Raw genomic sequence first — 16,858 nt, forward strand, 5'->3', positions numbered from 1 at the left:
GGGCCAGACTACACTCAATCATATGACCTACTGAAGAAATAAGTCTTCAGTAAAGACTTAAAAGTTGAGACCGAGTCTGCGTCTCTCACATGGGTAGGCAGACCGTTCCATAAAAATTGAGATCTATAGGAGAAAGCCCTGCCTCCAGCTGTTTGCTTAGAAATTCTAGGGACAAATAGGAGGCCTGTGTCTTGTGACCGTAGCGTACGTGTAGGTATGTACGGCAGGACCAACTCGGAAAGATAGGTAGGAGCAAGCCCATGTAACGCTTTATAGGTTAACAGTAAAACCTTGAAATCAGCCCTTGCCTTAACAGGAAGCCAGTGTAGGGAAGCTAGCACTGGAATAATGTGATCAGATTTCTTGGTTCTAGTCAGGATTCTAGCAGCCGTATTTAGCACTAACTGAAGTTTATTTAGTGCTTTATCCGGGTAGCCGGAAAGTAGAGCATTGCAGTAGTCTAACCTAGAAGTAACAAATGCATGGATGAATTTCTGCATCCTTTTTGGACAGAAAATTTCAGATTTCTGCAATGTTACGTAGATGGAAAAAAGCTGTCCTTGAAACAGTCTTGATATGTTCGTCAAAAGAGAGATCAGGGTCAAGAGTAACGCCGAGGTCTTTCACAGTTTTATTTGAGACGACTTTACAACCAACAAGATTAATTGTCAGATTTAACAGAAGATCTCTTTGTTTCTTGGGACCTAGAACAAGCATCTCTGTTTTGTCCGAGTTTAAAAGTAGAAAGTTTTCAGCCATCCACTTCCTTATGTCTGAAACACAGGCTTCTAGCGAGGGCAATTTTGGGGCTTCACCATGTTTCATTGAAATGTACAGCTGTGTGTCATCTGCATAGCAGTGAAAGTTGACATTACGTTTTCGAATAACATCCCCAAGAGGTAAAATATATAGTGAAAACAATAGTGGTCCTAAAACAGAATCCTTGAGGAACACCGAAATGTACAGTTGATTTGTCAGAGGACAAACCATTCACAGAGACAAACTGATATCTTTCTGACAGATAAGATCTAAACCAGGCCAGAACTTGTCCGTGTAGGCCAATTTGGGTTTCCAGTCTCTCCAAAAGAATGTGGTGATCGATGGTGTCAAAGGCAGCACTAAGGTCTAGTAGCACGAGGACAGATGCAGAGCCTTGGTCTGACGCCATTAAAAGGTCATTTACCACCTTCACAAGTGCAGTCTCAGTGCTATGATGGGGTCTAAAACCAGACTGAAGCATTTCGTATACATTGTTTGTCTTCAGAAAGGCAGTGAGTTGCTGTGCAACAGCTTTTTCTAAAATTTGAGAGGAATGGAAGATTCGATATAGGCCGATAGTTTTTTATATTTTCCGGGTCAAGGTTTGGCTTTTTCAAGAGGCTTTATTACTGCCACTTTTAGTGAGTTTGGTACACATCCGGTGGATAGAGAGCCGTTTATTATGTTCAACATAGGAGGGCCAAGCACATGAAGCAGCTCTTTCAGTAGTTTAGTTGAAATAGGATATCAGTATGCAGCTTGAAGGTTTAGAGGCCATGATTATTTTCATCATTGTGTCAAGAGATATAGTAGATCCAGGACAGCTAAGCCCTGGAGGAATACGCAGATTTAAAGAGGAGTCCGTAATTTGCTTTCTAATGATCATGATCTTTTCCTCAAAGAAGTTCATGAATTTTATTACTGCTGAAGTGAAAGCCATCGTCTCTTGGGGAATGCTGCTTTTTAGTTAGCTTTGCAACAGTATCAAAAATACATTTTGGATTGTTCTTATTTTCCTCAATTAAGTTGGAAAAGTAGGATGCTCGAGCAGCAGTGAGGACTCTTCGATACTGCACGGTACTGTCTTTCCAAGCTAGTCGGAAGACTTCCATTTTGGTGTGGCTCCATTTACGTTCCAATTTTCTGGAAGCTTGCTTCAGAGCTCGGGTATTTTCTGTATACCAGGGAGCTAGTTTCTTTTGACAAATGTTTTTAGTGGTGCAACTGCATCTAGGGTATTGCGCAAGGTTAAATTGAGTTCCTCAGTTAGGTGGTTAACTGATTTTTGTCCTCTGACGTCCTTGGGTAGGCAGAAGGAGTCTGGAAGGGCATCAAGGAATTTTTGTGTTGTCTGAGAATTTATAGCACGACTTTTGATGCTCCTTGGTTGGGGTCTGAGCAGATTATTTGTTGCGATTGCAAACGTAATAAAATGGTGGTCCGATAGTCCAGGATTATGAGGAAAAACATTAAGATCTACAACATTTATTCCATGGGACAAAACTAGGTCCAGAGTATGACTGTGGCAGTGAGTAGGTCCAGAGACATGTTGGACAAAACCCACTGAGTCGATGATGGCTCCGAAAGCCTTTTGGAGTGGGTCTGTGGACTTCTCCATATGAATATTAAAATCACCAAAAATTAGAATATGATCTGCTATGACTACAAGGTCTGATAGGAATTCAGGGAACTCAGAGAGGAACGCTGTATATGGCCCAGGAGGCCTGTAAACAGTAGCTATAAAAAGTGATTGAGTAGGCTGCATAGATTTCATGACTAGAAGCTCAAAAGACGAAAACGTCTTCTTTCTTTTGTAAATTGAAATTTGCTATCGTAAATGTTAGCAACACCTCCGCCTTTGCGGGATGCACGGGGGATATGGTCACTAGTGTAACCAGGAGGAGAGGCCTCATTTAACACAGTAAATTCATCAGGCTTAAGCCATGTTTCAGTCAGGCCAATCACATCAAGATTATGATCAGTGATTAGTTCATTGACTATAACTGCCTTTGAAGTGAGGGATCTAACATTAAGTAACCCTATTTTGAGATGTGAGGTATCACGATCTCTTTCAATAATGGCAGGAATGGAGGAGGCCTTTATCCTAATGAGATTGCTAAGGTCCAGAGTAACGCTGAGGTCCTTCAATTTTATTTGAGACGACTGTATAACCATCAAGATTTAACAGCAGATCTTTGTTTCTTGGGATCTAGAACTAGCATCTCTGTTTTGTCCGAGTTTAAAAGTAGAACATTTGCTGCCATCCTCTTCCTTATGTCTGAAACACAGGCTTCCAGGATATGCAATCTTGGTTTCACCATGTTTTATTGAAATGTACAGATGTGTGCCGTTCACATAGCATTAAAAGGAGAGCGAGATCCTGAAACGGAACCTTGAGGAACACCGAAGGCTACTGTTTCCTGTATAATTCATTTCCTGGAAAGGGAAATGGAGAAAGCATGAAGATTCCTTCGTGGGCCAAGGAAACGTTAACTGTTAAGCATTTTGGATCAAATGTCTTCTGAATGAGATCTCTAGGCTAACCAGCCCTTCTCATTTCATTCAGCATCCACTACTGTGGATGGTACTTGGAGTAAACACTAGACCATAAATAACATGGCCATAGTTTCTAGGTCTACCCTTTTCACACCATTCCAATGGTTCTGTTTGGAAGTCCCAAGATTTGTCTATATGCAGTCTTTCCATCTACTGTAACCAGTGGCTGATGGTCAGCTTTTCACAGGTCCTAATTTTAGTCAGCAGTTTATTCCAGTGGCTTGGACTATGATGATTTATACAATACATTTCACAATACATGAATGATTAGAACTATATTCCAAACATCCTACTTTTCATATTGATGTGATTCTCACATTTGCCACTAGGGTTGAGTATAATACAAGGCATGATTTACTGGGAATAGTAAACCTGGGCTACATTTGGTAGCCAAACTCATTCGTAGACAAACGTTATTGTATTTTGCAGATAGAAATGCCACCAATAGAGCTGATGTGAAACCTTATTCTACATGTCAGAGTGTGTGTTCTACATAGCATATTCCTATCTGAATGCTCCAATGTTGCCTACTGCTACCCTCTTTTCAAAAGTAACACCACACTCAGATCTATGTAGGCTATTATTGGGCTCACCCTTCCTGTACTCTGATTAGTTATGTTGCTCTGTACACTAATGGCAACACATTCTTTCTCTCTCTCATCCACAGTGCTCTCACCCCCAGGGCCTAATGTGTTTGTGAAGGCTCTGCGAAAGCTTCCCGACCTCCATGATGAGCATTATGCCCTGCAGACCTGTATGTCTTACTACGACAGCACGAGTGGCCCACAGGAGAACACCCTTGTCCTGCCGTAAGTCACCCATACATTCCACCTCCCCCCTCACCCCACCTCTCCTGGGCTCCTCTGCAGCCTTCTATTTCTGTTGATTAAGACTTATGATGATAAAATTAGAGTAGAGTAATAGTAGTCAGTCTTTAACTGGTCTTATAGAAATATGCGAAGGGGACCTCAACCTACCGGTTCTACCGATACATACATTTTCACGCCCTTACCATTTCTTTACACAGGAGATGAGTGTGTATTGCACTTACTGGATTAGAATAACTTCTTAATTTGACTGTCAAATTCAAACAAGACTGAAGTTCTGCTTCCTGTTTTATAACCATTGACAGGTTTTATTTCATGGCTTTTTCAACCTACAAGGCATACGAGGCTTTTTCAAAGGCTCTTTGAATAGCAACATATTCTAGTGCACAGCATATCATGTCAGGATAAAGGTTGACCTCCTCCCCCAAAATCTGTTCACTATGACACCTCCATAGCAGTAGGCCTACAGGATATACAATGCTTGTTAGGGAATATCATACAAACATTTCTATTCCCTGCATGCCTGGGAACATTTCACTCTAAAACTGTTGTTTTGACAGGATGCCGACACACCTCGCTGATAACCTATCAAAAGGGTCCTGAAATACTGGTAGCATACTGTGTGCCTGCGCTACGCTGTGTGGTTTGAATCCTCTGTATCTGTCCCGCCTGGTGTCAAACAGTGCCTGGCAGGAACAGTTTGCTGCTGTTGTCTGTGTGGACCTGTCAGGGAGTGATCATTGGAGCACAAACCTGCAGGGAGTTGTGCTGCAGCATTTCAGTACCGGTGTTCACTCCTGCCTGACATTCTACCCTTATTCCCTCTCTTCAGGTACCTCACCTCGCTCCCACTGGAGGGAGCTACTCCCATTGGTTCATGTCTAGCTAAAACCAGTGCAGAACAGTCAAGTTCTCATAACGTGTCTGTAATGTTACAGTAGCAACCCCAGGAGTGTTGCTGCTGCCAGAGAGAGAGAATAGGCCTGTGAGGGGTTGCTGGTGCCACGCTGGCAGAGAGCGAGGCTAATCTGTGTTGAGTGAGTTTGATTCCTGTAGTCTGGTTCTCAGTGCGTGTGTTCAGGAGCAGAGAGAGGGCCCTCTGCTGAATATGGTCCTGGCAGGTCGGATCCAAGGGGTGCCGGCTATCGCCCCTGGGCCCAGGCCAAGGCACCCTGGGTCAAATCCCTCCCAGCAACCTCCCCTCTGGGCCTGTGATGCCGGTGGCAGTGGGGGCGCCTCTGCATGCTAATCTCTACACAGCGAACCAGCACAGGGCTCAGTCCCTCCACCCCAAACACACTCAGAGCAGTTCAGACCCACAGATATAGAGACTGGAGGGGGCAGGGTGGGGCTGGGTTATAGGGGACAGATAAGAGAACTACACAAGCGTGCTATTTTAAAGCTGTTTGCGTGAAGGGGGGATGGTGGCACTGTGCCTGTTTGGATCATGGTAATATTTGTTTGGAGGACTGCCATGTCGCCTCCATAGCCTTCTACTCCTCATCGCTTCAACAGTCTCACAGGAGATTCATAGGACCTATGGATTCAGATTCCGTCCCACAGACAAATGTATCAGTCTCATTATGTTTTCAGTGTAATTTCAGTAGTTGATTCAATCATCCTCTTTCCTCCTTGCTTCTGTAAGGTTACTTTTCATTATTACCATCATTATGTTCCTTTTTGTGGCTTCAAGTTAATGTTGATTAACACATACTAGCTGTCACCAAACATTGCTATTAAATGTCCCTAATGCCTGAGTTATTTATTTTATATATTTGCTTTGCAGTGAGCATGTGCAGTGGACTTGAAATAACATTTGACAAAGCTAATATATATCCTGACATTGATTCAATTTTTTACATTGTGTTGGAGTAGGAAGTTGATTTGTTTAACAGCTGAGTGAAAAGCAGTAGTGAGATTCCCTGTGGGAAGCCTTCACCCCAACCTCCCATTTGCCCCTGTCACCACTCTGTTCCTCATCAGCAGGCCAGGCCACAGGACAGCATCCTACCCAACCCTCCATATGCTAATACCCGTTTCCCTGCCACACCGTCGGCTATACCAGGAGATAAATTAATAATTGGGGATTTGAATATTGTTTCCAGCGGCACTATCACTTTAATATTATCAACAACATATGTTTGAGGATTGTGTCTGGAGCCAGGGCTAATTAGATGGGTGTCTTTAGGCCTTTGGTGCTGAGGGGTAGGCTTGCTATTTCCCCTGCTGTTCTATTGAACCTAACAAGGGGATGGTTTGCACCTGCCCTTGTCCTGTCCCATGTCTTAAAAATGGAGATTAAGAGGAAAGTCTTTGCACAGCTGCTTAGCCCAGGCACAATCTCTTAATAGAGCTCAAGCAGGAGAATACGGGACGCCAACGTTACCTCCATCTAGAGGACATATTAATATGCATGGGAGGCCAGGATGAGCTGCCCCCGTCTAATTAGAACATGGGGTCTCGCTCTCTAACACACCCCTTTTCAACCCCCCCTCCATACTCCCAAAGGCACCCCTTACCCCTCAGAACGCCCGCAAATTAGTAACTCCTCATACAGCATCATAGGCTTCCCACGGAGTCGCCCCCCTCCCTCATCATACGTCCATAATTCACACCCAGCGCTTAGGGACTGGTTTGGGCACCCTGCTGCTGAAACAGAAGGCCCAACCAAATAGACTTTGTCTCGCCTCATAAAGTTGGCTAGGCTTGTTTCACTCTTTTCCTTTATCTTCAGCCTTTTCCTCATGTAAACAGAACCGGCTCAATTTCTTAAAGAGTTTGTAAAGTAAACAGAACAACCAAGACAAAAAAGAGAGGTGTCTCTACACCCCTAAAGTGATTTCCTTTTTTAAAAATGTATTTTTTTTTTGCTTAACCTGGATTGTTTGTGTCAATGTAAACTGTCTGCTCGGTTGTAGACAGAGTTTCTTTGGGTGTTTTCTGAAGATTTGGTTGTTATATGATGATTATGACTGAACTTGTCTTTTCCCAGGCTGTGTAAACAAAATAAGAGGATAGTGTACACTGTTTTAGAGTACAGCCCCTTGCTGGACTCTTGCAATATGACCACAGATGACTGGGCTACAATTGGGAAGGACATTGAGGTACTTGGTGTGGTCATTTTATTTATCTTGCACTTCACCCTTACATTAACCATAACCCTGACTTTTACCATTTACATAAGCAGAGGCATTATAATGCAATAACACACCAATTTCACATCATTCACTGAAGTAAAAATCAGTTGTCCCTTTCCTTTTATGTAAATGTAATGTACAGCTTTTGTATTAAATACAGTACTTATTTCAAGTAGCCTGTGGCAAGATGTAGGCTCCACATTTTGACCTTGGAACCTTTGCTTAAAGTCTGATCCTGTTCTCTTTGTCTCTTGGTTCCAGAAACACTATGAGAAGTATGACGGTTTTGTCATTCTCCACGGCACGGACACAATGGCCTACACAGCATCTGCTCTGTCCTTCATGTGTGAGCATCTGGGGAAGCCTGTCATCCTCACCGGCTCCCAGGTACACCTGCCATCCTTACAGCTAAACTGCTTCATATAGTTAAGATAACAGAAGGGTGAAATGTTGATGTATGTATGACCTCTTGCAGGTGCCAATCTATGAGATGAGGAACGATGGAAGAGACAACCTGTTGGGGGCGCTGCTGATCGCTGGTCAGTTTGTCATTCCTGAGGTGAGTAGAGGAGGGAGGGACACCTCTTGGAGCAGCACTCACACACACCTGACTGCATGTCACCTGCACTTGTTTTTGAATGCAATGTAGTTGAATCATCTTGGCCAAACATCACCATATTCCCATTTGCACATTTTTAGATGAACAGTTATCACATTTCTCTCTCAATTGAATGTGTGTTCATACTATTGTCCATGCTGTTGACATGTGTCTAGCTTTTTAGCCTGCTATGGTAATAAGGTGATATGACTGGCTATGTCCTCCCTGATTGATGGTGTGAGGATGAACTTTGTTTGCAGACAATTAACCACACCTTCACACCCTGTTGTAAATTAACTCTCCCACTGGCTCTAGTAGCAAGATTGGAATGTTTTTTATTTTTTTATTGAATATTTGAAACTTACAACTTACTTGCAGTGAACCTGCTCAAAAACTACAGTTGAAGTCAGATGTTTACATACAGCTTAGCCAAATCTGTTTTTCACAAATCCTGACATTTAATCCGAGTAGAAATTCCCTGTCTTAGGTCAGTTAGGATCACCAATATATTTTTAGAATGTGAAATGTCAGAATAATAGTAGAGAATTTTTTTTTTTTTCATTCATCACTTTCTCAGTGGGTCAGAAGTTTACATACACTCAATTAGTAATTGGTAGCATTGCCTTTAAATTGTTTAACTTGGGTAGCATTCCACAAGATTCCCACAATAAGTTGGGTGAATTTTGGCCCATTCCTCCTGTCAGAGCTGGTGTAAATGAGTCAGGTTTGTAGGCCTCCTTGCTCGCACACGCTTTTTCAGTTCTGCCCACAAATGTTCTATAGGATTGAGGTCAGGGCTTTGTGATGGCCACTCCAATACCTTGACTTTGTTGTCCTTAAGCCATTTAAATAAATGCAATAAAATGCAAACTAATTACTTAAAAATCATACAATGTGATTTTCTGGATTTTTGTTTTAGATTCCGTCTCTCACAGTTGAAGTGTACCTATGATAAGAAATTACAGACCTCTAAATGCTTTGTAAGTAGGAAACACTACCGATTTTGCGGGTTATCAAATACTTGTTCTCCCCACTGTATGTGAATGCCAAATAGATGATGATCCGATCGCATTCTGTCCCCTATTGAAACTTTTTAACCTTTGATGAAAGAGACAAAGTAGTCAAGATGACTTAGCTTTATTAAGTCTCCATGCATATCTGTCTAGGTCGGGGTTTTTTAGTCTCCAAATATCAACTATTTCTAATTTGTTCATAATATTGGTGATATCCTTTAGGGCACGGTGATGATAATTTGTGGAGTGATTACCTTTACGGTCCATTGAGTTACTTAACAGTGTGTAATAGTCTCCTACTGTACCATAATGAGTTGATCATTTGTTGCCCGAAAGTTCAATAAATTGGTATAAATGTTTTCGAAGAAGTATGGATCATCTTGATTTGGACCATATAGATTAATGAGCCAAATCTCTTTTTCGTCCACTTTCATATTCAAAAGGATCCACCTTCCTTGCGAATCATTCCTGATTATTTGCACATTCAGATCTAAATTTTTGTTAATTAATATCATCACACCTTTTGAGTTCCTTTGTCCATGACAGACAATTATTTCACCACCCCTTTCCTTTTTACACACAACTTCATCTAAGGATGTAGAGTGAGTTTCCTGTAAACGGTATGTTATATTCCTTTTCTTTTAGCCATGTAAAGACTGATCTTTTTTAAAAATCTGCTAAACCATTACAATTATAACTGGCTATACTTATTTCACCCTTTATCATAGCTAGATACTATTCTCAGTCTAAATTGACCATAATTAGTTGTTGTAAAGTTACTGCCATCAGAGGTATTATGACAGTCAACCAGAGCTTTCAAATGTCTGATATTTAAGAAGTAGGTTCGCGCAATTTTTGTTTTATTCCCTTGCCTGTGAGCCAATGCCACAGATGTTAGAAAATTTAGAGAAGATATTATGTGTGTAGTAAATCTGAGTAGGTTGATGTGTATGATATTGGATGTGTACACACTCACTATATCAATGTCTGTGTAAGACTGCGTGATGTCCGAATAAAAAAATAACTCCGCCAATTTGCATGGTTGAGTGTCTGTGTAACATGTAGTGCGTATAGCATTAACTTCTTGACGCTAGGAGGCAGAATTTTTATGTTTGGGAACGTTATTTTTCCCAATGTAAACGGCCTATTTCTCAGGCCCACATGCTAGAATATGCATATGATTGACAGATTAGGATAGAAAATACTCTAAAGTTTCCAAAACTGTCAAAATATTGTCTGTCAGTATGACAGATCTGATTTTGCAGGCGAAAACCTGAGGAAATCCAACCCGGAAGTGCCTCTTATTTTGAAGAATTCCTGTTCTATTGCCTGCCTTTCTTCCATTTTTAAAGGGATATCAACCAGATTCCACAGGGTGTGAACAGTCTTTAGACATAGTTTCAAGCTTTTATTCTGAAAAATGAGCGAGATTTATCAAAACGTGTCAGTGGATAGCCAGATGTCCTTCGATTAGTTCATGCGCGCGAAAGTTATAGCTCTACATTATCTTTCTCTTTTATTGAATAGTTTACCGTCCGGTTGAAATATTATCGATTATGTATGTTAAAAACAACCTGAGGATTGATTTATAAAAAACCTTTGACATGTTTCTACGAACCTTACGGATACTATTTGGAATCTTCGTCTGCCATTCATGACCACTGGAGCCTGTGGATTTCTGAACATAACACGCCAAACAAATGGTGGATTTTGGTTCTAAAAATATTCTTTATCGAACAAAAGGAACATTTATTGTTTAACTGGGAGTCTTGTGAGTGCAAACATCCGAAGATCATCAAAGGTAAGCAATTCATTTTATTGCTTTTCTGACTTTCGTGACCAATCTACATTGCTGCTAGGTGTTTTAATGTTTTGTCTAGTGATCGATAAACTCACACAAACGCTTGGATTGCTTTCGCTGTAAAGCAAATTTTCTAAATCTGACACGACAGGTGGATTAACAACAAGCTGTGTTTTGGTATATTGCACTTGTGACTTCATGACTATAAATAGTTTTAGTAATTCTTTTTGAATTTGGCGCTCTGCAATTCAGAGGTTGTTGATAAAGGGATCTGTGCGCCAAGAGGTTAATATTCATGATGATAATTGTAGTCCATATTGTATCACCGTCATAGTTGCATCATTAACTTTAACATCATTGAATAACACATTCCAGCATTTCCATAGCAATTGACGTTTCACATGATCATGAAAGAGACCGTGCATTACTCTAGAGACGGCTTCACTACAGTACGAATGTATTCCATACAATATGTTATTATGCCCCTATTCTGATATCTTCCCCTTGCTTGTTGTTAACATATATAAACTTGTAGACAAATACATAAAAAGATAGACAAACAATAAACACAAGATCAGATGTAAGCGAGCATGTAATTGAGTACGTGTGTGTTCAAATCCACTTCATAATGTTCAGATATTTTTTAAAGTTCCCATACTTTATTTGTTTCGTAACCTGAAGTCCCTGTAGAATGTAGTACAGCTGTGGTGTAATGGAGCTGTCTCGGAATAGCTGTCCATCCTATAAAGAGTTTGACCACAATGAGAAAGGCACGCTTACCCTTCTCCCTTTGTACCGGATTCAGTCTCTTACGATGTTTGTATATCTCCCTTGGAAATTGGTCATTGAGACAGAATTTCAGCTCCCTTCCTCTACTTTGGATCAGCTCCTTTTGTTGGTAGTGATAAATTTTGCTATGATCGGTCGGGACCGAAGGTCTTGTCGCTCCAAGTCTGTGCACTCGTTGGAAAGCCACCTTGTTTACAGTCTATAGGAAGTTTCAAGGCGGATTGCATGAATTCTCTGATCGCGCCCTCTGGATTGATGGGTCCTCAGGAATCCCAGAAAAAAATTGATTTTCCCGCATGCTACGACTTTGTATGTCTAGTAGCGACTCCATCACCCTTTTTTCCCTGAGTTGACAATCCATGTTGGAATCGTGGATTTTTACCTTGGCTGTGAGTGCCTTGTTTTCTCTTTGGAGCATGAGAATTTCAAACTCCCCCAACCCTGTTACCACAACTTTTCCAGTGTTGCATGGATTTCAGCCAGAGAACTAGCCTCTACTTCAACGGTAAGTAAATCGTCCGTGTCTGTAGATTAACCCGTTTTTTCTTTTTTTTTTCAGGTTAAAGTTATTTTGTGAGGTAGTCGGATCTTTCCATGATGGAGTATGTTGTTCCTCCATAGCGTAAAGCTGTTGGTTCTCTTTGATTTCCCTCAGGATCTCCTTAGCTGCAACCAGTTGTTTTACGAAAAGATAACGAGTCTTTCCCACGACGACAGGTGTCTGTAGTGCAGCCAGCTAGCACTCGTGGAATCCACACAAAAATGAAACACGAACCTGCAGTCCCAGCCATAAAGGCTAACCACGTTGTGGAGTCCTTAGCAACTAAACTTTAGTTCTGATTAAAATTGATTTTAATGAAACAATTTTAATATAAACAACAAACCGAGTGTAGACAGTATAATGATCTGTTGTGCGCTCTGATGTATCTGTATATCCAGTATCTGATGACGTATATGCAGCCAGCTGTGTTCCTGTAACAAAGATTGGGATATCTTTGTTAGAGACATTTTGCCACCCAAAAACATTTTGTTCAAAAAGTGAATAAGGGAACAATATTTATAAGATAGGAATGTTAAGAATGATCCGTGGGGATCTAAAGAATAATCCTGTCATATTGCTTTTCATTTTGATGTCATTAAAAACTGTATAATGAAAATACTGTAACTTAGGAAGGAAACGCATTCTAGCTGTAAAGTTTCCATCCAATATGATGCTAATACAATATGAAGAATGAGGAAACTATGTTAAGATAGGAAACCAAAATCACATTGCTAATGAGGTAATGGTTTTTCATGTCCCTGGCACATTAACTAAGCCATGCCCCTAATGAGGTCAGAAGAGTGTCAGTGTGATGGAACTGCCTTTCCGAATTAGAGTGCTTAAAAGGACTCGCTAAGAATTAACATGCCAGACGGACAGCGTGAGCTGAATGGTTGAAACTCTAAGACTCAACACAAGGTGAGAAGATAACCTGAACTACCAGACGTGAAGCTGTGGCCACACGTTGAAATGCTTAGAAACCCTCAACATGAGGTGAAGAAGATGGACTGGACCAGAACATTTGACAGTCTGCATCTGTTCATGTAAAGGGATCTAGAATTTGACTATCTACCGAGAAAGGAAGGAGAAGATCCCATCTCGACAATCATTGGTGCATCTGATGAAACATCCACTCCATGCCAGAACTACTAAGGACATTGTGACCACTGTAGGACAACCAGAGCCTTACACCCATCGAGCCACTTCCCATAGAAGGATTGATTGGTTTTAGAGAGACGAAGGACAGAGACATTTACACGTAAATACATTGCATTCCTTACCCAAACAAGCAGTGTTTTGTGAGCAAAGAATTAGTATTACTTTTGAGGGTAGTTTCCAAATGTACAATAAGTTTGACTCTTATCTACCCCTCCCTCTCCTTATGTGTAACAAGCTGTCATATCTTGTTAGTCCACTAGTGACTTTTGTCTCATGTAAGTGTGTATTCTGTGTTAGTAAGTAAATAATTAAAATTGGTTGTGTAGGACTGAATAATAAGAGAAGGCTGGTGTTTTTGTGGATTCAAGAGGTCTGCGACATTCCGAATGAGACTGATATGAGGTAATGATTAGTAAGTGACTGTTATCGATAAAACCTATATTTATATTTCTTTGGAGTTTAATTCGGGAGATGGTAACTCGTTAAACAACTTCTTCCGTGGTGCCCCAAATTCCTAATGAGTTAATTGTTACATGATTAATTTAATCATGTAACAATTAAACATAGTTGATTCGATAAATAACAGTCATCACATTAATGTAAGTCACGTCATGACGCAGGTTAAAGAATGATTTTTAAGCCTTGAGACATGGATTATGTATGTGTGCCATTGAGGGTGAATGGGCAGGACAAAATATTTAAGTACCCTTGAACGAGGTATGGTAGTAGGTGCCAGCCGCACCAGTTTGTGTGAAGAACTGCTACGCTGATGTATTTTTCAAGCTCAACAGTTTCCCATGTGTATCAAGAATGGTCCACCACCTAAAGGACATCCAGCCAACATGACATAACTGTCGGAAGTATTGGCGTCAACATGGGCCAGCATCCCTGTGGAATCTTGTTGTGTACACTCAGTGTATAAACTATAACAGTAGTACAGGGGTAGACAACCCTGTTCCTGGAGTGCCGCAGGTCAAATCAAAAACATGAAGTGACTGCGGCATTCCCAGACCAGGGTTAGAGGGGAAGAGAAGCTGAATGGCAGGACAATGGTCCTCAGGTTCTTGTCAAGGTATCTCTGCGTTAAAATTGACTTTGATAAAAATGCTATTGTATCTGTTGTCCGTAGCTGCCCATACCATAACCCCACCTTTACAATGGGGCGCTCTGTTCACAACGTTGACATCAGCAAACCGCTCGCCCACAACGCCATACACGTGGTCTGCGGTTGTGAGGCCAGTTGGACACACTGCCAAATTTTCTAAAATGACATTTCTGCCTTATGGTACAGAAATGAACATTCAATTATCTGGCCACAGCTGTGTAGGACATTCCTGCAGTCAGCATGCCAATTGCACACTCCCTCAACTTGAGACATCTGTGGCATTGTGTTGTAACAAAACCGCACATTTTAATGGCCTTGTGTCCCCAGCCCAAGGTGCACCTGTGTAATGATCATGCTGTTTAATCAGCTTCTTGATATGCCACATGTCAAGGGGATAGAATATCTTGTAAAAGGAGAAATGCTCACTAACAGGGATATAAACAAATTTGTGCCCAAAATTTGAGAGAAATAAGCTTTGTGCATATGTAGAATGTATTTTCTTTCAGCTCATGAAACATTGGACCAATACTTTATTTGTTGCATTTTATATTTTGGTTCAGTGTATATGCTTAATGATGTCTTAGTAGGTTTCATTCATTCTCCATCTACGTCTCTAGGTTTGTTTGTATTTCCACCACAAGCTGTACCGGGGGAACCGTGTAACCAAGGTGGATTCTGGGAGTTTCAATGCCTTCAATTCTCCTAACCTGGCTCCTCTGGCCAATGCTGAAGTGGATATTAAAAGTAATCAAGTGGTGTAATATATGTTCTGTCCTGTTATGAAGAAAAAATACATCTGTTTAACTTTGTAAAGGTGTGTTTAGAATTATTTTTGTTGTATTAATGCTATTTAATCACTCCTCAGACTAATATTATTCTGTTTGCCCTGTGGGTACCTTTGCCACTGTTCCACCCCTTGTGTATTGCGCTTTCATGGTGTATTTGTTACGACAAATACAAACAAATACGACAAATACAAATCATGACAAAAACAAAGTGATTAACCAGTCATAACTAGCCAATGGCAATGGCATTTTTAAGTGACGTTTGGGGTCACTTAAAAATGTCCTTGTTTTTGAAAGAAAAGCACATTTTTGTGTTTAAAATAACATCAAATTGATCAGAAATGCAGTGTAGACATTGTTAATGTTGTAAATGACTATTGTAGCTGGAAATGGCTGATTTTTTTAAATGGAATATCTACATAGGAGTACAGAGGCCCATTATCAGCAACCATCACTCCTGTGTTCGAGCCCAGGTATGGGCGAGGAGAGGGACAGAAGCTGCACTGTTACATTAGCACAGCTGAAAACTGTTGTCTTGATTAAAGAAGCAACAAAACTGGCCTTCTTTAGACTAGTTGAGTATCTTGAGCATCAGTTTTTTTGGGGTTCGATTACAGGCAAAAATGGCCATATACAATGACCTTTTTTCTGAAACTCGTCAGTCTATTCTTTTTTTAAATGTATTATTATAATTCTTTATTTGACCCTTTTTTCTCCCCAATTTCGTGGTATCCAATTGGTAGTAGTTATAGTCTTGTCTCATCGCTGCAACTCCCGTACAGACTCGGGAGAGGCGAAGGTCGAGAGCCATGCGTCCTCCGAAACACAACCCAACCAAGCTGCACTGCTTCTTGACACAATGCACATCCAACTCGGAAGCCAGCCGCACCAATGTGTCGGAGGAAACACCGTACACCTGGCGACCTGGTCACCGCCACAGGAGTCGCTAGTGCGCGATGAGACAAGGATATCCCTGCCGGCCAAACCCTCCCTAACCCAGACGACGCTGGGCCAATTGTGCGCCGCTCCATGGGCCTCCCGGTCGCGGCCGGCTGCAACAGAGCCTGGACTCAAACCCAGAATCACTGCGCCACCCGGGAGGCCCCCTCGACAGTCTATTCTTGTTCTGAGAAATGAAGGCTATTCCATGCGAGAAATTACCAAGAAACTGAAGATCTCGTACAACACTGTGTACTACTCCCTTCACAGAGCAGCAGAAACTGGATCTATCCAAAATAGAAATAGGAGTGGGAGGCCCTGGTGCACAACTGACCAAGAGCACAAGTACATTGGAGTGTCTAGTTCGAGAAACAGACGCCTCACAAGTCCTCAACTGGCAGCTTCATTAATTAGTACCCGCAAAACGTCAGTCTCAATGTCAACTGTGAAGAGGCGACTCCGTGATGCTGGCCTTCTAAAAATCATTAACAATGTCTACACTATATTTCGAATCAATCGGATGTTATTGTAATGGACAAAAAATATTATTTTCTTTCAAAAACAAGGACATTTTTAAGTGACCTCAAACTTTTGAACGGTAGTGAATATCAAGTCAAATCTTTGACATGGCCTAGGATGGATCTTTTCACTAAACTTTTTCCATTTCCCCTGCAGTTAACTGGGACACGGTGTGGAGAGCGAACACAACCGCGCAGTTCAGAGTGAGCACTCTGATGAACCGTAACGTGGGTCTGCTGAGACTCTTCCCAGGCATCACTGCTGTGACTGTAAGAGGCTTCCCAGGGTGGGGGTGAGAAGGGGTGGATAGTGGCTCTGCCCTGATTCTGTT

The 16,858-nt window shown here is 41.4% G+C and overlaps 1 protein-coding gene across 7 annotated transcripts in view; it reads left to right on the forward strand.

The window, feature by feature from the left end:
- LOC129811703 (60 kDa lysophospholipase-like) overlaps positions 1–16,858 on the forward strand; it is a 41,335-nt gene that overhangs the window by 4,152 nt on the left and 20,325 nt on the right. For all 7 annotated transcript variants that reach the window (XR_008752930.1, XR_008752932.1, XR_008752931.1 and 4 more), the window contains 6 exons: positions 3,983–4,124; positions 7,135–7,246; positions 7,541–7,666; positions 7,755–7,838; positions 14,902–15,028; positions 16,684–16,796. Coding sequence is in view for 4 of the 7 variants with exons in the window: in XM_055863226.1 (XP_055719201.1) it covers positions 3,983–4,124; positions 7,135–7,246; positions 7,541–7,666; positions 7,755–7,838; positions 14,902–15,028; positions 16,684–16,796 (704 nt within the window). In the remaining 3 variants the exon portion in view is untranslated. The remainder of the gene's footprint in view (positions 1–3,982; positions 4,125–7,134; positions 7,247–7,540; positions 7,667–7,754; positions 7,839–14,901; positions 15,029–16,683; positions 16,797–16,858) is intronic.

This window comes from Salvelinus fontinalis, chromosome 15 (genome assembly GCF_029448725.1).
Source record: "Salvelinus fontinalis isolate EN_2023a chromosome 15, ASM2944872v1, whole genome shotgun sequence".
Lineage (NCBI taxonomy): Eukaryota > Metazoa > Chordata > Actinopteri > Salmoniformes > Salmonidae > Salvelinus > Salvelinus fontinalis.